This window comes from Triturus cristatus, chromosome 2_1 (assembly GCF_964204655.1).
Source record: "Triturus cristatus chromosome 2_1, aTriCri1.1, whole genome shotgun sequence".
Lineage (NCBI taxonomy): Eukaryota > Metazoa > Chordata > Amphibia > Caudata > Salamandridae > Triturus > Triturus cristatus.
This window is the reverse complement of record NC_140581.1, coordinates 603,878,630-603,903,212: the sequence shown is the minus strand read 5'-3', so window position 1 is coordinate 603,903,212 and position 24,583 is coordinate 603,878,630. Positions and strand designations below refer to the sequence as shown.

At 42.8% G+C, this 24,583-nt stretch overlaps 1 protein-coding gene across 2 annotated transcripts in view; it reads left to right on the top strand.

Moving 5' to 3' along the window:
• Positions 1–24,583, top strand: part of LIX1 (limb and CNS expressed 1) — a 744,382-nt gene that overhangs the window by 494,026 nt on the left and 225,773 nt on the right. The window contains exon 4 of one of the 2 annotated variants that reach the window (XM_085632538.1): positions 16,237–16,332. The exons of the other annotated variant lie outside the window; for it this stretch is intronic. Coding sequence (XP_085488664.1) covers positions 16,237–16,332 — 96 coding nt within the window. The remainder of the gene's footprint in view (positions 1–16,236; positions 16,333–24,583) is intronic. 2 annotated transcript variants of the gene reach the window in all.

Here is a 24,583-nt window from a genome sequence, read left to right as displayed (position 1 = left end):
ATTCTTCACTTTATTTGCACTCTGCCCTTCACTCCTGACTTCCATTGGATGATTCACAAACAAAACACCTCACGCTCCTCTTCTTTTTGGGAGAGTTGTAGCCCACACTGTGAACCTTGCGGTCACAGTGTGCAAGAGGGAACCCAATGATGAAGCAGGTCACCTTTGGGTGAGTGAGGGTTCTCGTCTTTAAAAGACTAATGCCCTATCGCCTACCCCGCACAAACACCAAGGTCAGTTATTGATACAATAGACTACATCCCGATATTCTTTGTGAGTATAGACCTGTAACCTGTATCCAGGACCACCACAGTGACCCATGGGCTAGGCTCTTGTAACCAGCACCTGGACTATGCAACTGTGAGTCCTACCCTGCCAAGTGATGCCATCCCAGTCCTGGAATCTTGGAAGTGGGTCTCAAGGTGCTCTGCCAGCCCCTCTGCTGCATGGTGAAACCCCGACCAGAACCAATGCCTCATCTCTGCTGCGGGAATGTTTCTTGCGCAAGGACTTTGCATCGCCCTTGCAGCCCACATGCTTATTAGAACTGCCGCTGTGTGACATCCTAGATGCAGGCCCTTGCATCGCAAGTCCTTCATTGATGGCAGCCTCGACGTTGACACAGGCCTCGCGCCGGACTTTGCATCGAAATCCCCCTCGTTGATGGCCTCCTCGGCAATTGCACAGTATCTTGCATTGCAGACTCTCAGCTTCCTAGAAACAACGCTGCATGAAGCATCTCCCCCCCGAACTCGCATTGCCTCAGCTGGCCAACGCATCCTTGTTGCAGGACCTCGCAATGCTCTGCAACCAGAATTTAAGGTACTCTTGTTTATCAGGCCTAACCAGGTCTCTGAAGCCTGCCTGTGTTCCATCTTGGTCAGCTTGAACTTGTAATTTTGTCCCGGTCCGGCACAACCAGGTTACCACAATTGGCGCTTTGTGCTTTCTGGCACTATTTTCACTGAAATCTTTAAAATTGCATATCTTTGGTTCTACTGATTTGATTTTTGTTGTCTTTCTTCATTAACACTTTTTCTCTAATCTGGTGTTGGATTCTTCTTGTGTTGTGCTTTCACCTTATTACTATTTGAAGTGCTACATAAATACTTTACATATTGCCTCTAAATTAAGCCTGATTGCTTTGTGCCAAGCTACCAGAGGGTTAAGCACAGGTTAATTTGAGGTTTGCTATTGTTTCACCCTGACAGATATTGTAGTTTTTGCTTGAGTAGGGTTTCACCTCCCCCCCCCCCCCCCAACCAGTAAACCAGTTTCTTAAACTGGTGATTTCAAACAATAGACCAGGTCTTTTAGCCATAGACCGTCACCTGCACAACATAATAACTCTTACACCACTAAATACTATCTATCAACTTATGTATGTGAATGAATGAAAAAAAACAACTGAGAAACCGCATTAGAGGAAGCCAAGTCATGGAAAACCAATTTTAAAGAAAGAACATTTAAAGGAAATACAAAACAAATCTAAATTTAAGGAGAAATTATAAAGGAAAGATAATCGCAATGAAAAATGCAAAGTTACATTAAACTTGGGTGGAGTTTAGGACTAATGAGCGTTTTTCAGGTTCAGGGATGGATAATGTAAAGGGGTGATGAGGAGTTATAGGGGTCAGGAATTAGTGGAGTTCAGGCATAAGAAGGGTGTTATAGGGATCAGCAGTGGGTGGCATTTAAGGATGGTGAGGCTAGCTTTATAGGTATCAGGAATTGGTGGGGTTTTGTGAGTGCTGAGGGTTTCTTAAGCTTCATGGATGACTGGAGTTTAGGGGTGTGAGGTGTTTTTTTAAAGTTTAGGGTTGGGTAGAGTGTAGGGGTGTTGAGGAGTTTTAGGGTTCATGGATGGGCTGAGTTTAGAGCTGGGAGTGATACCTGGCTCTTGTTGGGGGACAGAGAGGCTGAGGAGACAGACCCGTGCAGTCTTTCTTCTCCGTGCCATCTTAAGGTGCAGAAGATTTTCTAGAAGTGATTGTGAAATTTAGTATCTGTTCTAGTTCCAAAGAAAAACAGGAGGTAGCTCTCTTGAGCACTCCTCTACCTTCCAGTCCTTTAGATCTAATACAAACATTTCTCTGATGCCATCAGAGAAAACAAGCAGATCAGGAACAAGCTTTCTGTCATTTTTAGAGGAATTTCAGATGTAAATTGCTTTAAGCAAGGGGAGTGGAGTCATAAACATGGAAAGCCTGTGTTATCATGATCCTTTCACTCTTTGGACAGGATGTTAAGGATTACCTTCTGATGTGGCGTAGAGCTGCCGAATTTGGAACTAGAGAACCAGGTTTGGGTCCCTGTGTTGGCTCAACATCCAGAGGTTTCTGGACAAAACACTTAATCTTGAAATACCTTTAAAAAAATGAATTTGTCCTTCTGTAATGTAACTGGTGCTCATGTAAAGTTCTCCAATACCCCCTGGTTGAGTTTGCGCTATATAAAACTACAGAAAAAATAGCTGTTTGTTTAAGAGAAATGGAGACTTCATCAGGCTCTTCCATTCAATTGTGAAGTTGCGAATCACAATCTATGATGTGCTGAATTATCACCAGAAGTTTGCCTCCGTAAACAAACTTCCATTTAGCAGGTTATGGATCTTGTGTCTTCGTCCATGTGTTTTGCTAACTGGGAGACATTTTCAGGACTTATTTGCCTGGAGAGCAGAACCCCCATGCTATCTATCTTTTGTAGGTGTGCTGGTGAAAGCAACCACTACCTTTGCTCAGCATTCAGGATTTGTCTCCTTCACCACATCACCAGAAGGGTAATACCACTTAGTCCCACTGCAGCATTTCCTGGTGACTGGGGAGTCTATGTTGTCACTGGCCACAAATCCACATGAGGCCAGGTCACTCAACTACCTATCCTGCATACGTGCTCCCACCAGACAACAGCATCATTTATCAGAAACCAGTGGTATTGGAAAAGCTGATTCAAATCGACCTTCCTTAGGCAAGAGCACCTGACCATGCATGTCCCTCCATTGCTCACAGAAAGGTGGGTAGATGGTGATGGCTCCTTTGTGGTGCATGCCTGCAGACTCCTAGATATGATGATGTGGCATATAAGTGATTCAACACAGCAACAGAATTAGTGGAATGCAATTTAATTATTTTTTTTACCTATAGGAGGGAAACTGGATAGAGACAGTAAAAGAAACTCTGGCCATTCATGAGAGGAGCAAATGCATCACAAAAAAAAGAGTGGTTAAAGGCAAAGTTACATGTCTCTTGGGTGAGAACTCACCCCCATTTATATAGGACTGTGGCAAGGAAAACAAGAGAGAGCGGTAATCTACCTAGAGTACCAGGGACCATATTGCAAATGTGTCCTGGGGTGCAACTGGCATTTGCGCCCACTTTATGTGCCCTGGGGCGCTTTGGTATTACAGAAGGGGCTGCAATGCTTGAGCGGCCCCTTTTGTAATACAGATAGCGCTATCATTAGAGAGCATTACCTAATTTGCATGGGAGTGTGGCCCCATGCAAATGAGGGAATCACTTTGCCTCTGTGCCCACGCCGTATAACCGACGTGGGTGCAGAGGCAAACATGCCTTTAGAAGGTGCACTGAAAGTGCCCCACAAAAAGGGGGCGTACTTTCAGTGTGCCTTCTAAATGCTGCCCTCTAAGAGGATGGAAGTGGGTCCCATGGACCCCCAAGACATCCCCTTGCAGTTGGGTGCTGTCACTCCCTGCACCCACCTGCAAGGTGATCTCTAATTCCATTTAAACCCGCAGGTGGATGCACATAGAAACACAGAGCACACAGAGCAGCTTTTAAGCAGCTGTTCCATATTTCACTTAAATGTGCTGCCCTGGGGGCAGCCTGGGGGCAGCGCGAGTTCGCAGCTGCCCCAAGGATTTTACCTGGCGCACCTGCTTCAAGGTGCGAGATGGCTCAAACATGGAAAGTGCACCCTATCTCTAATACGGGCCCAGGAGTTAAATTAATTCAAACTTCTTCCATCAAAATCTTGGTTTCTGAGGGAAGTGTAATGTCATAGTCGCTTGATGCAGAGGAAAATGTGCCACATACACAATGGATGGCAGAAAGTTACCATTCTTACATGGTAGAATTGTGTTGTGTTGTAGGAAAGCTCGCCAAACCCCTGTAGCACTTCCAAGTTTGTGAGGGACATTTTACTTAATTGGGACTAACCCTTTATATTTACATGTTGAATTGTGGCTCCGCCCGGCGAGAGCCACTCCCACTCCCTTCATCAACGCATGAGTGTAAACTGCCATAATTACACCATCTTGAGTGCTTTAAGAGTCTGACAACTGAAAATGCTTGAAATGAGTTACTCCTTCTAGCATTGTATGAAGTCAAGCCACTTTTACCAGATGCGCACTTTCTGGCAAGTTTGCACGTGATGATTTCTTATAAATATATTAATGACCTCTAAATTGTTCAACAGAAAAGACCACTACTCATCTGGGGTGTGGCTGGCCTACCACACACAGGCAGGCACCGGAACGCCAATGTATTTCTTTGGCACACCTTTCATTCTACATAGACAGCAATTTAATCACGGGGTATTGAGAACGTGTTAATTGCCAATTTAACATCAACATTTCATTCCTAATGATAGACACCTAGAGCACACGTTGCAGCAAGCAGATGAAAGGCTTGTCCAAGGGGAGAGGACCTGACAACTGACATTTCCGGAGAAATTAAATATAATAAGATAAGATCCCAGTGTGATATAACATTTTACATCCTCAATCAATCCAAGAAGATTAGGGGGGGGGGGAGGGTGGACTTTGGGTGGGGAGTGCAGGTTCAAGCATTTTTCTAGAGATGTAGCCAATATTGAAGCATCTAGTTTTTCTTACTTAAGATGATTACCTAATATTTATGTAAGGACTGAACAGAGTCAATATATCTGAGCAGTATTACAGTTTTATTTATCGCTACTGAAGAAACAGAAGATAAAGTATTCCATATGTATTCTTTAGGTAATATTACTCTCCAGTCTGTGTTTCTGATGTAAGTTTTGGAAACATGAGTTTAACCGGCTGTGTGTAAAATTAACCTGGACATTTCTCCCACATAATTTGTCACTTTTATGGAAACGCATCTCAGTTAAAAGGTTATGCACTCAGCGGGCCCTAGAGCACACTTTTCCTTGGGGATATTTAAAAGCAAGCATAAATACTTCAGCAGCTCTGTGTTAATGATACCCCAGAAAACCCTGTAAATTTATAGCTGTCTCTTGGCGAAAATTCCATTTTAGCAACAGCACCATGCATTAACAGTGTATCCACAGTATTTTATACCAGCACATTTCTAGCTGGAACCTCTTATTGTTCAGCGAAACGCAAGAATAACCTGTTGAGCAGTTGTACGTTTACTCTATGTGTTCTACTCCATTGAGATCCTTGTCTTATCCAGTGATTTGACGCCCAGGCCAAAATGTCACAGAATTGAGGCAATTCATTTAAATGACATTCACTTAAAATATCAATGACAATAAGTCATAGAAAGAATGTTCCCTTCTCTTAAAGGTCAGTAATTTCAGTGAAATACAATTAGAAAGCTATCTCATAAGAAAGAAGGCACTGGATCACTAAGATTTAGTTTTATCTCTACTTTTTTCACATTTGTATTTATTCACTAATATCCTGATTACGAGTGGTGGAATTTCCACTGGAGAAATAACTGTGTGGAATTCTGCCACCTGCAAATCAAGGCGTTGAACTCATTTGTGCCCTCCAACTACACATACATTAATTCTTGACCCGGACACAAGACCATGTTAGATGTTGTAGGGGCAGGGGCTTTTGGCAGAATCCCCACTCAGACCCCATTCCTTACATGAGCATCCATTGGACTCTTGGGAACAAGATGGTATCATTGAGGATGAGGAGATGATGGTAATAAATTAACTCACAGACCTTACCATGGGTGCTATTTTCTAATACGAATGGGAGGAGGCGCTAGAACAAGATGTGAGTTTGAAGCAAGTTATGGAGTATATGTGTAATGGCTAGCCTAAAAATATAATTGCGGAGATGGACACATTCCGCCACTGCAGCCTCCGAATTAACAGTGATACAGGGCATTCTGTTGTGTGGAGACAATTTGGTGGTTCCGGAGTTCATGAAGGTGAAAGTAGCGGAGCTAGCCCATGAGGGGCATATTGGAATGAGGGCCATGAAAGGGAGGGTCAGAGACATGTTTTGGTGGCCAGGACTGGACAGAGCTGTAGGACAATATGTAAGATAGTGTAGATTTTGTGTGGCCAGCGGCAAATCCCAAGTTACTATTCTGTGTCCTGTAAGTCCTGTGTCGGTGCCTGATTAGGCGTGGCCTAAGCTGGCCATGGATATTATAGGCCCCCTTAGTGCAGGAAAATCAAGTCTAGTATCGATTGGTTCACATGAATGTTTATTCTAGATGGCCAGAAGTCGTTTTCATGAATTAAATCATATATGGCAAGGTGAAGGGAGCTTTAGAAAATGTGTTTTTTCGTGAAGGAATACCTGATTACATGGTTACCAACAATGGGCCACTGTTTGTCATCTGAATTTGAAATGTTTCTTAAGGGACTAGGCATAAAGTATTCCACCACGTTATTATACCATACCAGGAGCAATGGTTTGGTTGAGAGGTGTAATTGTGTCATTAAAGAAAATGTGCATTTGTCTTTGGCTGGTGTTTTGAATTGGATGCAAAAAATTAAGTGTTTGTTGTGAATCATTTATACAACTGCCAATGCTGACACCAAGGTCTCACCATTATATTGTTGAAAGTGAGGCTTCCAGGTTCAAAGATGAACAGATTGTGGATGGATACAAAATTGCCATATATGTCTGTTTTGAGTGGGGTATCAAAAATAAGAGATGCACAAATGAAGTATACAGGGAAGAGCAATCGATGCTTGTGTGAAAGGGACATGTGATGAGTCAAAAGACCATTTGAAGGTGGACAGGGATCTTGGTTCTCTGAGCCTATAAAAGTAATGACGGTGTATGAACAGTTAGGTTGGAAGGTGGCAAATGTTGGAACAAAGGCAAAATATCTCTGGTGCAGAACAACTCATCCTTAAGGCGAGTGATCCCATCATCTTCAGTGTTGAGTACATTGAGCTCAATTAAGAATTGGAGATATTTCTACTTACCGTGGAAATGAGCAGCCTTTCAGTAATGTAAGTTGGATTTAGAGAGCGGTGCTTGTCATCCATACGAGTATCCAGGGCTTCATTAATTCGAAAATCCTGAGAAACACCAGCTTTAATAAACATTTTCTATAAATTCTGCTATAGACACTGACATTTTTAATCAATGGAGTCTGTAACTGACCCGGTTTATTTACCCATAGCCTTACTCACTGATCCTTCAATTATCTTTTTTTTTTTTTAAAACATCTTTTTATACATTTTTGCATTAAACACAGCAGTATATATATATAGATTATAATAGAAAAGATTCAGAGTGCAGCACAACACAGAGGTATAAATCATCATAGCGCTGGGATATAGTGACAAGGCAGCCTATAAACATAGGTGAGCAAACCATACACCCTGGTATCAATGCCGTAGACATCCCCATCCATCCAATAATCCTTCAATTTTCCGTCCACATTTACGCACTGTTTCTCCTCAGACATTGCCCATTGGCTATTAGCTTCAAGAATTGAATTAACCTTACCAACTGACAAATCATAACTAAACTTGTGATCTTTCCAATATAACACAATGGCAGTCCTATTCAATTTACTTTTCATTGCCCAATCACCAAATATGGCCGCCCGCTGAGTGTGACACTGTCACAGTGGCTGTTTTAAGGTACCTTTGTCTAACTGTGAGCCTTGCCAGTTATCAGCACAAAGTGTACACTCTACAATGGACACAGAGAGCAACAGCAGGAGCGAGAGTCTGGATAACTGGCTCCAGTGAAACAAAGGGATGCCCCTCCTTGCAAACAAGGCCTCAGTGGTAAGATCTAAGCGCAATAGCGCTTTGGAAAGCAGTTGCATGACCGCTTGCTTTGTTCAATGTTTATTTTCAACTGTTAAAGTTTTGCCATAAAGAATTCCTGCCAGCTAGTCCCATCGAGTTCAAATCCTCGATAAAGGAAAAATTTTGTTTAACATTTGGCAGTCATAAATCTAACAGTTTATAGAATAAAACGTGTCTGTGATTATTCTAGGGATAAAATATCTCCCCAAAGCCATACTTAAACCACTTTTTAAAACGCGTATCTAAACATTATAAACAATACAATTTAGTCATATTAATGTTAAAAATACCCTATATATAGATGCTAGTCAACATATGAAGGTTAAAGTACATTTAAAATGTGATTAAGAGGAGAGCTTTACTGATCTTGTGAGCAGCAGTAACAAAATAAGGAATAGAACTGTGTGTTCAAGGGTTTTATAGCCTACCAGAATGTTGAAAAGTTCCATATTTTTTTAATTGTTGCAATTAAAGGATGTTACACATAATGTTGGAATCAGGAACTTTGCACACTCTTAATCAGGGCCTAAAAAGTTTTATTTAATAGCCATGTTTTGTGATGTACGATCCTCACGCTGTATATATTAAATTCCTTTATTCAACCCCAGCATCAATTAAATGGCAGCGGAGGTTACAGAAGCTGCCACTGTCTTCACTACTGGCCTTTTTCTAAACGTCCGTCCCCCAAAATTCAAAGCCTCATAACATTCCATTAAGCACATTCCATCGCTACCGCATTACTATTAAAACTAAAGCACATTAAAAACCTCCCATATTACCACACATCTTCCCCTCTTTAAAACAAAAAAAAGAATACTATTACCACAATGAAAATGAATACACAGAAATGATCTACAGTGTTTAGTTCATACATATACAATTATGTACAAACCAAAACCTCAAACTTTTTTGGTTTACAAGTTGTTCTTCTACACCTTACATCTTGTTTAATTTGTTTCAGTATTATCCTGTTGAAATTATCATGTCCGCAACAATCTCCTGGTTATCTGCTGTCAATCTATAAGCACAATCTTCCCTTTTTATCACATCCTTAACATGCATCAGAATAAAAGGACTTTTATCTGTACTTACACTGGGACTCATTTAGTAGGACCACAACATTTTAAAATCTTCAGACTTCCAATTTAGATTTTTACTAATAGCAATTTGTATTGAGCCCTTAATAACTCTATTAAAGTGCTCCACAAGGCAATTACCTGAGGGATAATATACTGATATAGCTTTGTGCAAAATGCCATTCCTTTCCAAAAAAACTTTAAACATGTCAGACACAAATTGTGTACCATTATCTGAGATTAAGCATTTAGGTGACCTTCCTTCAAGAAAATCTTCTGTGAGAATTGAATAATTCCTTCTGCATCCACTTTTCTGACAATATCTATCTTGGTCCATTTAGAAAAATCATCCATCACAACAGTGATGTACTTCTTTTCAGCCACATAATTCTCAATTGGACCTATGATATCAATTCCAATTTCCTCTCAAGGCATATTAGGGCACAAAATAGGTAATAAATGTGGGCAATATGTTTACAACACCTTGCCTGAAGTATTGCATACCACACATTCCCAGACTAATCTTTCAATATCATTATGTGAACCAGGCCACCGATAACTATATTTAACTCTGTTTCGTTTTTGTGATGCCTAAGTGATCTTCATGACATATTTCCAGTATTTTTCCCCGCAACCCAACTGGGTATAGAAACCTCCCAAGCCAGAGTATTGCACCATTTTCTTCACTAAATTCATTCTGTACTACCCAAAATGCACGCACTTCTTTATTATGTTTTCTTTTTCTCTGGCCAACCTTCATTGACACACTTAAGAATTTGCTGCATGCTCTTATCCCTGCTCATAATCTTCTTCTATTCATCCTTGTCAATACTGTCTGCTCCATCATTTAAAACGCCTGAAACACATCCATCAAATAAATATTCACATTTGCCTCAGCAGCCAGTGGCATGCAATAAAAAAAATCTGCTATTCTATTATTCACACCATGTATATACCGTACTTCCTTATTAAAATCCAGTAACTTGACAGACAAACGTTCTTAACGCGGCAAAGCTCTTTGTAAGCCAGTAGTAGTTAGTACGTTTGTCAAAGGTTTGTGATCAGGTTTTAGCAACACATTGTAACCCCACACAAATGAGTAAGACCTCACACTCAACCTAGAGTCTCCCTTTCACTGACAGCATATCTTTCTTCAGCCATTGAAAGAGCACGTGATCCAAATGCTGCAATGCACTCATTTCTAATCTCATCAATTTGAAATAATACAGGCCCAAACCTTTCTTACTTGGATCCGTTGTAATACAAATTCTCTGCTTTCGATCAAAACTTCTCAGGTATGGTACCTTGCATATGTCATTCTTTAAATTGCCAAACTCCTTTTGACATTTTTCAGACCAATTGAATTTAACTTTATTTTTAAGTACGTTTCTAATAAAATATATTTTCTCTCCAAAATTACATACAAATTTTGAATAATATTCCACCAAGCCTAAGAATGCTCTGACAACATCCTTGCTTGATAGCGATGGTGCATTACATATAGCATCAACTAACACTTGCTTAAGTTTGATTTCCTTACCACCAATGTTATGGCCCAAATAATTCACTTCTTTTTTAGCAAATTAGCATTTTACAAACTCCACTGTAGGACCTCTTTGCTCTTATATCCTCAGATTTTGTCCCAATTTATCTTCATGCTGCGGCTTAGATTCATCCATAATAAGAAAGTCATCCTGAAAGAACATAACTTTTTCAATTCTATCAAAACAAATTACTAAAAATATGCTGAAACATGGAAGCAGCCGATGCCAGTCCAAATGGTACTCGTAAAAATTGGAAGCAACCAATAGGTGTTATAAAAGTGGTAAGTTTCCGGCATTTTGGATGTAATTGCACTTGGTGATACGCGGATTTTAAATCCAGCGTAGGAAACCATTTTGTCCCTTTAGTATTAGCACTTCCACATCTGTAACACTTCCTAATATTAGTATCCATTGTCTTCTTTATGCCACTTTTTCTTGTAGAGAGTGTACCCTGATTTGTACTCTTAGTAGAGTAAATACTACTTTTAGCTTTCTTCACTTTGAGACTCCTCTACCACAGCTTTCGCACAAATTCCGGTTAATTCCGCCTTTTTCACCAATGTTATGATATCCTTCAAGGGAGCTTCCCCATTCACCCATAACTTGTCAGGTATGTTTGGATTACTAGCATGCATAATGATTTGTTCCTGAATAAGATCTTCTTGCAAAACCCCAAATCTGCATGTTATTGCTAAATATTTAAGTGTTGCAGCATAGTTATCCGAACTCTCACTTTTCCCTTGCTTGTGCTAAAAAAATGTGTACCTACCCACAGCAACGCACACAACTGGTGATAAATGACCATCTAGATCTTCTAGCGCATGCGTGAAAAAATCACCTACTCCTTCATGTCTGACTTTCTTTTCAATCTAACTATGTTTTTACTCCTCCTGGATCTAAACAATGTAAAAGAACTTTCTTCTTTTCCAGCATAAATTCCTCATCATCATATGTTACGATACAACTACAAAAGTACTCTATCGCCCTCCTCTCCTGCCCAATCCAATTCCACTCCCACCATGACATCAAGGTTCTGTTGTTTTTCTTTTGTAATTTAGGTTTCCTTTCATTATCTCTATTTCTTTCTTTTTCTCTTCTTCTTTCTGGCCCTGTTCTTAGAGGCTTGATGGAAGAAAATGTCGCAGGGTACCAGTTGTAACATGCTATCAATGTCTCTTCTCGTAGATCTGACTTGCCAAAGAACTTGTGAACAAGCTGTAACATACATGTGCTTTCTGTAAATATTGGCCTAAACTGACAAATGTTGCAATTGTGTTATATTTCTGTGCTGTTCTAAAACTCAATAAAAAGAATTTGAAACAAAAGTACTCATTCAAGTCTTGCGATCAAATTGAAGTTTCCCCTTTGGCTGGCGCAAACACTTATGGAATGGATACATTCAATGTATTCTGAGCACCCATATTTACTGGAACCCTGAAAGTTTGTTCTAGCTAAATGGTACACTTGTTCAAGAATTGCAAAGCTGAGCAGTTGAGAGACTTGAAGGAACTTTGCTGAAAGCATCACTAACAAGAATTAAACTGTTGCATTATCTTGGTGCTCAAATATGCCCAAAGATGCAGAATGAATATGTCCCAACAAATACTACTTCGTAGCTGGAGCACTAAATGCTGCTCATCCAAAATTGCCATGTGAGTGTTTAATTAAGACAATGTTATGTTATTTGTTGTGTTATAATATTTCTAAAGTGCTTGGTTACTCCGGAACGCAATGTCCCTGCACTAGGATGTCAGGCTGCTATGACTACAAAGGGTACGGCTGTTAAGATGTTATTAAAACAGCCAGGTTTTGAGTTTCTTCCGGAAGGTCAGTTCTGAATTTTCCTGTCTTAAGTCAGGGGGGCAGGAATTCCACAGTTTAGGGGCCAACAGGCTAAATGAGCAGCCCCCTCACCAGAAACTTTTCACCCTTGGCACAGTCGCTAGCCTTGCTTCAGAGGATCTGAGGCACCGATTTGGGCTGCAGGGATTGATCACAATATGAAGATTAATAACCATAACCCTGAGCACACATTCGATAATATTACATTTCAAATATACAATATAAACATGTCTTCTTTTCCTTACTCTTTATTTTCTTTCGTTTGCCCAGCCAACACGTGTTTCGTCATACAGGGAGTTCCTCACGACTTCTTCAAGGCTGTCTTCCTTAGTCTAAAGGTCAGAATTCACCTCAACACCGGTTCTACTTCCGTCCCAGTAAATCTTCAAAAAAACCCCGCCAAAGTAAAGACCCTTGTAAATTGTTGCTGTATGTCCCCAATATCCTAGATTATGCTTTCCTTATTTAAATTCCAGGCCTCCAATCTGAGATCTATACATTCATTTCTCTCCTCCAAGTGAGTATCTGCCCTTGTACCCGGCGTGCGATCCCACGCCGTCTGCTGTCCGATGTAGTGGAAACGTTTCCGCTACATTGGACAGTAGACTGCATGGGATCGCAGGCCGTGAACAAGATAGTAGGGTTAGAGAATTCTCTGGCTTCTAAGGGGAAAGACTCCTATATCGTAGCGATTTTGTTAGAGAACCGTCTGGGCCAAAACAGCACACAGGTACCCAAAAAGTACTTGCGGTTTTTGCACTATGTGTGCCCGCTTAACACCAAAGTGCGTTACTAAGCAACAGAAGTAGCGTATTGGTCCCTCAACAGTTAAAGATGTCAAAACTGATATCCTTGTGCTGAGGTTGAATCTTGCCCTTCTTCAATACCACCCATTTTCAACTTGTTGCCAATTTCGTAATGTATGATCCTCACGTTGTATATATTAAGATTCCTTTATCAACCCCGGCATCAATTAAATGGCAGCAGAAGTTACAGAAGCTGCCACTGTCTCCACGCCCTGTCTCATTCTAACCATCCATCCCCTGAACTTCGAACCCTCATAACATCATTCCATAAAGCACATTCTATCGCTACCGCATTACTATTAAAACTAAAGCACATTAAAACACTACCACATTACCACACCAAGGGATTCCTTGTATCAGACGTGTAAATGTTTTGGCAGTGAAGGGGTGCTATCTTTCAGTAAAGATTCAAAACTATAATGATATATACAAATTCTTATTTAGCACATTGGGGTTATCTTGGTAAGGGTTCTGAAACAAAACAAAAAGAACAACCTGACCATTGGACCAAACGTATTTTTGTTCTGCAAAATCTAATATCTAGGATTGCGACCATGCAGGCTGATGGGTATGAGGATAGAGAATGCAAGTCCCATGTATCCTGCAAGAAACCCACACAACTGGAGGTTGGATTCAGTTATTACTCAGACCGGGCGAAAACAGCATCCAATTGACAATGCAATTCCTGGGAACAGGTACCCTGCATGCATCATGGCTCCTACTGACTCAAAGAAGCAACAGAAAGTCTTTCCAGCACAGTGGGGGCCCCACAGTCCTTTAAGCTGATGACCGAGGTACAGCCACTCAAAATTATGGTTGATACTTTTACATTCTGCCCCTCCAACTATCTAGCACTTAGGACGCATGTCTTTTTAAAAATTCCACGGAAGAGTCTGGCTCCGATATTGCCCATGTCTGCAGTGGTTAGTAATGGTGTCCTTGATTCAAGGCAGTTTAGTGAGAGATTATCACTCTCAGCTGTCACGCACTTTGGCCAGGCCTGAAACTCGGCCATGCTGTGCAGGCGTCCATTGCAGGCTATATACGGATCCCATGCAAAGGTGGAACGTTGGAGTCGGGTGGGTTGAGTAACAATGGGGTTTACCATGGCTGCACAAGGGCCCAGAGTATGCGTGTACAAATGAGGGGCCAGTGTTGGGGTCCTGATGACTAGTTTCGGGTTCTGGTCTGTCTTGAATTTACAGTACTGGAAGACTTGTCAAATACCTTCTCTACCTTTTATATTTAATTTGTATAGGTACTCAGTGGAGCAGAATGGCAACAACAATGACAACCACATCATAACTTACATAAGTAGACCTGTATACTTATGAAACATGCCCACAAAACCATTTATTTTAAGCATTTCAATGTTCATTAGTATAATAAAATGTATATATGCTCATGAAAGTGCGAAAACTATCCACCAACAGTAACAGGAGCAATGCAGAAGAACATATGTGAATGAGATCTGTACAAATGTGAAGGTTGCCAACCCTGCAAAATAAGTATTTTCATATTATTTTGGAAAGCAATACTTTTAATCCTTTGCCATTAAGCCATGATTTAATTAAAGTTAATGTAGGTATATTTTAATAATAAAAACATTGTTACATTATTTTTTAAATTCAATATTGGGTATTGAAATATTTTATATTTAAATAAATATACATGTACTATTTGTATTTATTTTTAACAATTAATTCTATTTATTTATATTTTTTACTATTTTAAAAATCTAATTTAATTTAACATTATAATCTATGGAATTTTATTTTAATTCTTCACCTCCATTATTTTCCATGGTAGGGTTTTGCTGTACCAGTGGTTGGTGATGCTGGACTTGCTATTGTGTTTTTTAGTAGTAGCGTAAACTTGGATTTTATGAATAAGCAAAAAGTAGGAAATGTATTCAAAGAGTTACATTTCTCAAAATTGTAAGTTACCTTTGTGAATCAGGTCCTTAGTGTTGTAGAATGGTCTTTAAATTTCAATGCCTGGGCAGAAGGGGTTAAATATGAGCAGTGAGACAAAATGTCAGTGAAAAACACAATCTGTAGACCTTAAACTAGGCACCTTGTGCAATGTCCTCCTGTGACAGCTTTAGGGCTAGAAATGGGAGTATGCAGCGCGGATATGGTGCAAGTTATTTATTTAATGTATTATTTTATGTTTATATATTGATGACATTGTCTCAACTAAGGGCAAGTCCTCGTTTGAAAGTGCTCCAAGTATAAAACTGCTTATCAAAATTCAGTGCAAACAGCTAATTGTACAATCCAGTTTCAACAACGACGTCATTAAAATGTGGTAAAATGGGAAACGTGTGAAGATTTTCATGACAAAAGAAGGTATGAAGATTGTGTGTGTCTCACTCCACGTTTGGGTTTGGCTTACCCATGCATTTACAGCAGTAAGACATGCTTCCTTGTGTAATAGGTCAACAAGTAAGCATGTCCAGAGTATTCACGAGTAAGTCACATCTTAGTCGGGAGTCAGACACGCCTACTCCCAGATAATTATATTGTAAATAAGGAATTGTAAGTTTCCCTGCTGCTGAAAGCACTGGACAAGCCAGAGCAGATGTATGCACAAATATTTGGAACCCATGCATAATGTTTATGTAAGAGGCAGACCTTTCAGTTGTGTGCAATGTGCGAAGTTTCCCAATTGTTGACCAGAGGAGTAAAAAGGAAGCAAAATCCATGCGAAGTAATTGTGGTGGAAGTGAAAATTGGGGGTGGACTTGGAAATTATGAGAATGTTCCAGTCTGTCTGTAGTAGGAGTTTTCTGACTACACTTTCGCGATCATTTCCTGTGTTTAAGTGCTGTGATTGTCATTCTCAGGCAATAAAGTAAAGCATAATTAAAAAATAAAAGTAATTCATTATTTAAAAAAGCGAGAGAATTTCAGGTTTACATTCTATGTTGTTAATGTAATTATAGACTATAAAGTCACACATAATCATTTTCCTGTCTTCTTAAAGGGCGACCTAACCGATGCTGAGGATCCGAGCACCAGCATTGGGGCCTATCACTATATGCTGGAGGCAAACCTGGGGAAATCGATGTTGGCGTTCCAGGTACAGCAGTCCATTGTCTTGTCTGTTACAATTCGCTTCACAGCGTTGCATTGAGACACATTGTCCGAAGCTGCAGTGAACGAGAAGTCCACAGTCAGAAGGTAGGCAGTGTGCTGCTGCGCCGAGCCTTGACGCACCAGCAGATCCTGCCTTTTTGACACCTCTTCGTTTTTGGCTGGGTCAACTTATCTTTTTGTACTGGAAGGAAACCGCTACAATACTAAAATCGGTTAGAAGAACACTTTCATTGTGAAGGGAGACGCAAAATCATGGTACATTGAGACTTGGGGCAGCTAAACTGTGCTGACTTCCAAGTTATGCTTGAATTAATCTCAGCCACTGGTCCACTCCAGGCCACATTTCCATCCATCATTCTTTCCCTCATACTTCCACAGACAGGAGCCAGCCATATTCAAATCAACCTTAATACTTCTCCAATAGGAACAGTCCAGCACGAGCCGCAAGACCAGGCTTGTTCTGAATGGAACCGGAGCGACTCAAGATCTGCTTCGGCGTATTTGGGCTTCTTCCGTTGGGTATAGCATGAGTTCTGTGGCACAGTGAACACGAGACCCACTTCTGGGCATACCCGTCGCACACAGTGTGCATCACTGAGGGACATTAATGAGTCAGTAATGAGGCTGAGAGTGGTTAGACTGGCCCTGTTGAGGCAATATTTAAACTTCCATACAATCTCAAATACTTTAGCAAGCTATTTTTCCCACAAAAACAGCGAATGATGACGTGTTAGTAGGCATATTCCGCTTTTATATGTAGTCTTTTGTCTGCAATTTCGTTAGACTAAAAGTCAAATGGTGAAATAATTGGAGGTAAGTGGAACATTGGTGGTTAGTTTACACCGGGTTTGAAAACATGAAGTTTTGCGTCTTTGCCGGGATACTTTTTTTGACGACACACGTATTAAATTCAGAAAACATGAACGTTCCTAACAAAATGTTTTAAAAACTAGACAGTATTACCACCTAACCTTGAACCTCTCCGCCGAGCATAATAATAGTATTGGGAAAAATCAATCACACGGTATTAGTAGTAGTAACTTTGTTTTCAACGGGACGTGGGAACTGGCCTGCTTCTAGGTGATCTCGGAGCTCTGCTCGCGTACAGTCTTGTTTTTACATGTGCGGTCCCCTTTAAGATTCTCTGAAGACTTTGGTGTGTGCTTGGACGATAGTTCTGATTGTACATTCTTTTCTGGGACACAGAGAAAGAATCCGGAGCCTTTGCCTCATGCATATTCCCACCCACTTAGCACTCATCACTGGCCTTCTCGCTTCACCAGGCACTAGAAATTGACTCCCTCTGTTCTTATGGTAATTTTGAATAATTGCACAACGTAATGTGCCCGGATCTGTGAGTGAAAAAGAAACGTTTTCTTCGAACTAAACCAGCACCAATGCGTTTTGGTATTTCTTAGAGCTTTGTATGGCGCAGGGCGCATTTGACTCAAATCGAGCTCCATCAGAGCCATAATCACTACAGTCACGAAGGCCTGGCAGTTTCATTCAGGCGCCCTCATTTCATTCAGGATCAATTAATTATTATTTTAACTATAATTGTCTCTGCTTGCTTAGCATAGTTCTACTGTCACCATTTCGTGGACCGCAGTGATCAGCAGTGTAAAGCCAATGTCTATTTAATTGTATGATATTTTTATATAATTTGATCTGATGCTTTGATTTTGATATGGCACTCGCGCTGTCGCTTCAAGAAGCTTTCACCGGGGATCAGTGGGATATCGTCACGCCATCTACTGGTTGCTGGTCACTGGTACGCAGTCAGCTGGATTGAAGGTCTAAAAGGCAGTAGCGGCTGCTACAGACCAGGGGTGGTGCGGCGGGAAAACTGGGGGACGGACGGAGTGTGGGGGGAATTAAAATTACAAGAAGCACATACCATGTTACCGCTGACCGCCCCCTCTTCTTCCTCCGTCCTCCCAGGGGCGGCCTTAGGCATGTGCAAGCTGTGCACCTGCACAGGGCCGCCAAACCCCAGGGGCTGCCACGAGGAATCGGATACAATACATATTCGTGGCGGCCCCTGGCAGGGATTTGGCGGCCTCCGGGCGGGGCCCCCTACCTACGCTCCCTGCACAGGGCCACCATGAGCCTAAAGCCGCCCCTGGTCCTCCTTCCCAGGAATCACACAGCCTCCCACAATCCCCTGGTCTAACGCAGCATTGTGATTCGTCTGAGTGCCGTGGTTCGGTGCTCAGACAGGGGCTGGCAGGCTGTTCTCCACGCAGGCTATAATACAACCTGCGTGGAGAACATGCAGAGTGCGCATGACACTTTGTCTGGCTGGAGATGTGCGGCCAAAGGGTCATGCCACTGTAGGTGCTGCCACCACTCCTCCCTGTGACTCAGAGAGCCGAGCCCCGCACGCCGAGCTTCAGCTGCAAGCTGAATACAACAAGCATTTACAATGCAATGGTCTCGGCAATATTATAGGTCGAGCTATTGGTATTGCTCATTATTTTTTATTATTTTTGTATCCCTAAATAATTGGCATTGTCATTTCTATTGGCATTAGCTTTTTTTTGCATATGTGATACCTATTGCATTAGCAGAGAGAGAGTGAGGTAGTGAGATAGAGAGAGAGAGAGTGAGGTATTGAAATAGAGAGTGAGGTAGTGAGAGAGAGTGAGGTAGTGAGATAGAGAGTGAGGTAGATAGAGAGTGAGGTAGTGAGATAGAGAGAGTGAGGTAGTGAAAGAGTGAGGTAGTGAGGGAGAGGGATGTTGTGAGGTAGTGATATATAAGCATAGAGTGATGTTGTGATGTAGTGAGATAGAGAGAGGTAGTGAAAGAGAGAGTGAAAGTGAGTTAGTGAGATAGAAAGAGTGAGGTAGTGAGATAGAGAGTGATTGAGGTAGTGAGTGAGAGAGAGTGAAGTTGTGAGGTTGTGAGCTAGAGAGTGAGGTAGTGATGTTTTGAGAGAGAGAAGTTGTGAGATAGTGAGGTAGTGAGATAGAGTGGAGTAGTGAGGTAGAGAGAGTTATGTAGTGAGAAAGAGTGAGGTAGTGAAATAGTGATGTAGTGAGGGAGAGGGATGTTGTGAGGTAGAGTGGCTATCTACGTTGCTGCTTAGAAAAGTCTGCCGTAGTGAGGGAGTGGTGGATCACACCCTAGCTTCAAACATCCACGCAGGACAGTCTCCTACGAATGCGTGTTTGTAAAAAGGAGACACACACAAAGGGAATGTGGAGATCGGGAAGGAGGGTGGTCGCATTGTGAACACGGATAGCGGGTGGGGGGAGGGAGTAAAGCAACAGAAATGTAAACAAGCGTGGCACGCGAAAGAGAAAGGGACCGCGTTTGGAGCAAAAATACACACACTTCAATAAAATATTTATTGCTATCCGTAAAATTCTGGTAGGTCTGGGTACACTCCATTACATGTTACGTTCCTGCTTATAAAAGTCTGCCTTAGTGGGGGACTGGTGGATTACACCCCACCTTCAAACATCCACGCATGCCAGTCTCCTACGAATGCGTGTTTGTAAAAAAGGAGACACACAGAAAGGGGTGAAAGGCTGGTAGGGCTGGGCACAGTTGGTTACACGCTACGTTGCTGCTTATAAAAGTCTGCCTTAGTGAGAGACTGGTGGAACACACCCCAGCTTCAAACATCCACGTAGGACAGTCTCCTACAAATGCGTGTTTGTAAAAAGGAGACACACACAAAGCGGTGAAAGGCTGGTTAATGGTTTGTTGTGACGTCAGCACGGCTTCAACTCACATTTTGGAATGAACAACAAGAAGGTAAAGCTTGTATACCATTTCTGGGATGCCTATAACCTTGAAGGGGGCCTTCATATGTTTCCCGAGACAAATCTGGGTTTAAGAGGCGGATTAAAGAGGCCCCGGTGCAAAAAAATGATGGAGAAAATGTGAAATGCGATTAACACACAAAAAAAAAACTTACGCTTTCAGCGGGAAATCTGCCCTGAGTTGCCCTTTCTTTCCCTTCAGTTTCTTCAAGTTACTTACTCCCTGCGTTTCCAAGACCTGGGGCCTGGGCGATGGTCCCCTGGGGGCCAAAGGTGTGGAGTCTGCAGCTTAGCCCTTATTAATGTAACATCTCCCCCTAAAATAGGAAACGGGCGTTTTGACCTACGTCAAGGTTGTAGGAGTTTTATATGCGCCCCTGCGGTGTCTGCTTCTGCACCGCTCTGCGCACATGTTTGCAATGTATAGAGGCAGTCTGTGTGGGTGGGGGTGGAGGCCCCGAGAAGTCACCGGGTGTGTGAGCGAAGGTGTCCCACGCCAGGACTCTTAAAAACGAGTCAAAAGGCTCATTGCGTTTGTCAAATGATGACGCCTCCATTTGGCACACTTCTTGTAATTGTGTTAGACAAAGAGACAGTGTCGTAAATCCATACTCAGGTGCATCAGTTATTTAACAATTGGATTTATAAATAATAAAAGGTTTGAGCAGGTGCGCGTCTCCAAACACCCACATTCCTGTGCTCTTCTCTGCCGAGAATGCACAACAAACTGCACGCACTGGGTACTCCCCAGCCCCTCACTGCACGCACTGGGTACTCCCCAGCCCCTCACTGCACGCACTGGGTACTCCCCAGCCCGTTACTGCACGCACTGGGTACTCCCCAGCCCCTCACCGCACGTACTGGGTACTCCCCAGCCCCTCACTGCACGCACTGGGTACTCCCCAGCCCCTCACTGCACACACTGGGTACTCCCCAGCCCCTCACTGCACACACACTGGCTACTCCTGAGCGTCTCACTGCACACACTGGTTATTTCCGAGCCCCTCACTGCAGCACAGTTTACTCCTGAACCTCCCACTGCACGCACGGTTTACTCCTGAGCCTCCCACTGCACACACTGGCTACTCCTGAGCATCTCACTGTACACACGGTTAACTCACAAGGGCCACACTGCACACGGTTTACTCCTGAGCCCCTCACTGCAACCAGTGGCTACTCCTGAGCCCCTCACTGCAACCAGTGGTTACTCGTGAGCCCCTCACTGCAACCAATTGCTACTCTTGAGCCCCTCACTGCAACCAGTGGCTACTCCTGAGCCCCTCAATGCACACACTAACTGCCCCTGGGCCCCTCAACGCACACTAGGTACTCATGGGTCCCTCACTGCACACACAATGTACTCCGGAGGCCCCTCACTGCACACACGATTTACGCAGGAGCCCCTCACTGCACACACGATCTACGCAGGAGCCCCTCACTGCACACACGATCTACGCAGGAGCCCCTCACTGCACACACGATCTACGCAGGAGCCCATCGATCTACTCAGGAGCCCATCACTGCACACATAATCTACTCCAGAATCGGAGCCCTCCCTGTGCTATAACGCACTCTCACTGCACGCACTGGCTACTACTGAACTTCTACCTGCGCACTGCCTACTTCTCAGCCGCACACGGTTTACTCCTGCGGCTCCCACAGCATACATCGTTTAATCCCGAGAACCTCCCTGCACACACAGTCTACGGCTGATCCTCTCACTGGGCACACTGGCTACTCTGGAGCCTCACGCAGGACACGTCATCTACCCCAGCGCCTCGCGGTGGGCACACTGGCTGATCTGAAGCCTTTCACTGCACTGCAAATATGTGTGGGGAGATTAGGGGTGGTAGATTTAGGGGGCGGGTGAGAAAAAGCGCTCGAGGGAGGCGGGGAAGGGCAGACAGGTAAGGTGAGAGGATGAGGGGGGGGTGTAAAAAGGAGACGGGAAGATTTTACCAGGAAACGTTAAAAAAAAGAGAAAGGCAGGGGCGGTTGAGGCGCGGGGGCGAAAGATATGAGACTGCAGGAGAGAGGGAAAAGGAAGCGGAGACGGGTGGGCGAGGTAGGGTGGAAGAAAGGATGGAGTGAAGGAGGGCGCGAGGAGGTGGAGAGCAGAGAGGGGGAAGGGGAAAGGACGTTAGAGAGATACATGGTGGGGGGGACAGTAGAGAGCAGTCACCAGGAAGAGGCGTGAGGGGGGCCGAGGGGTGCATGGAGTGGAGAGGGTGAAAATACTGGGCAAGCAGGAGGGCGAGGTGCGAGAGAGCGAGAGAGGAATGTGCCTGGCTAGAGAAGGGGGTGGAAGAGGAAGAGCACGGGTCAACGGAGAGGAGTGGAAGAGGGAGTCGGCTTGATAGAGAGAGATGAGTGGGGGGGGAAGAGGGCAGGACAGAGTAGAGTCAGACATAAACAAGCACACCACCGCCTTTCTCCGAGGCGAAGCAGAAATGCCTCGGAGAAAGGCAGCGGCGATTTCGGATTCGGGGGCGTGTTCTCCTCTTGCCATTGGCTGGAGGAGATAATCAGAAAAGTAGAAAAAAACACGCCCCCGAATCCGAAAAGGACGGTGCCTGTTTGGAGTGACAAAGCCTCTTCTCCAATGGCTGGCCAGCATTCAAGAGGCCAGCCAATGGAGAAGAGGGGAGAAGAGGGGCGGGTTCAAGCCCCTCTTCTCCAAAACATTAAATCTTCGACTTCCGGTTCTGCCTTCGGCAGACCGGACGGTCCTCGACCTAAAAAAACTAAATGATAATAACGAACGTTATTATCATTTTATTTTTTGTATTCAGCTTGCAGCTGAAGCAGTGGGGCAATGTGCCTCCGCCTTAGCGGAGGGGCTGCCACTGCTAAAAGGTCTGTAGGAATCAGTGTTCAATTTGTAACTTTTGCTTGGAAGCCCGCGGCTATCAAAGGGCGGGGTTGCCGAATACCAAGGTTGACTAGTCTTCATTCCACCTCATGCCTCTTTTTTCCCTCTCTATCTCCTCCCTTTATCTCACTCTTACTTTTACACATTTCATTTTGACTATGAATGGGGCAAACGAGTATCACAAAATGAAAAAAAAAATGAAAAAGATATTCCTCTGGATTATATAACATTTTCCATCAAGGACACTGTTCATCTGTGGGTTACTTTGATGTGCACACCAGGAGGCAGACCCATAAGGAGCTCTTTGGTGCACACAGAGTAAACCTTTTTTGTCACACCTTTTCACACGAGAATGAACAAATATAGAAGAGTCACCTGTTTAAAGGCATTTTAGCCCTCTGTTTACAAAAGCCATTGACCTATTCTGTGCTACTCTGACTTGTCACACAAATAACTACTTTGTGGCAAATACTGTTTTACTGTAACAAAGTGGAAGGAATCAAATGACTGAAAAAGTTATAATTATGATACAGATAGGAATAGCTCACCTGCTTCCACTGTGTTCTGAGAACTGAAACTTTGATCTGTGGTTTTCTTTAATGGTGCGTGCAAACGAGGTTTGATATAGTTTCTATTAGCACCTCATTATCTTTCAGATGTACTTACTTTTAACTTTTGCGTTTGTGTAAAAGCTGTAAAAGGACGCTTTAATGTTAATACATTCTCGCAGTTCACCAACAGGGTCCTAAATACTGCAGCTCGGTTAGAGGCGAGGTTGTTGTTGTGATGAGGTAGCTACTTAAGACGGCGTACTAACCAATTGCTAAGAAACAGAGGTGGTCCCCAAAAACATTTTCCGTTTCCACATTAATGCTCTGTTACAAAAGGTAGGCTTTAAATTTCAATTTGATGAAAATAAATACGATTTGAGATCTGGCCATAAACAAAATACCCAAATGCATCGGGTGAAATTTTACAAACTGTTTTTCACTACCAGGACATGCAAAACTTAAAAGTACATGTCCAACTTTTTTAACACAATGCGCCCTCACCTATCGGCTGTTTAGGGCCTACGCTGAGGGTCACTCGTATGCATTGGTGAGAAAATGGGGTGTATTATATGGTGTGGATGAGTGCCCTCACCATGTAATGCACTTATCAACTCCTTTAGGACCCATAGGTTTCGTTTGTCAAATATTAAGCTCAACCCTGGGTAGCTGTGGCTCAAAGCAGTAAGGCTCACATAAAGGAACAAGAGTATTGTTATGTATTCTTAGACACCACAATGAAAAGGTTTACCGGAGGGTTTCAAAAATATAGAATTGACAGGGTATAGTAAATATGCACTTTTTCAATTAACCACGAACAAGCATTGGTATATTCATATAATTTGGCACTTAGAAATGTTATCAGAGAAAACTTGGGCAAGGCTCAGTGCAATTACTTAGTCACTTTAGGCAGCCAGTTGCAGTATGGAGCCAGTCAGGGGGATTAGCAAGCTCTACAGAAACAGGTACCTCAAAGGTAGAGAAGCAACCTTCAGTGGGTTCTGGGCACTTTTATCCCCTTTGCTGTAGGTTTCTATGTAG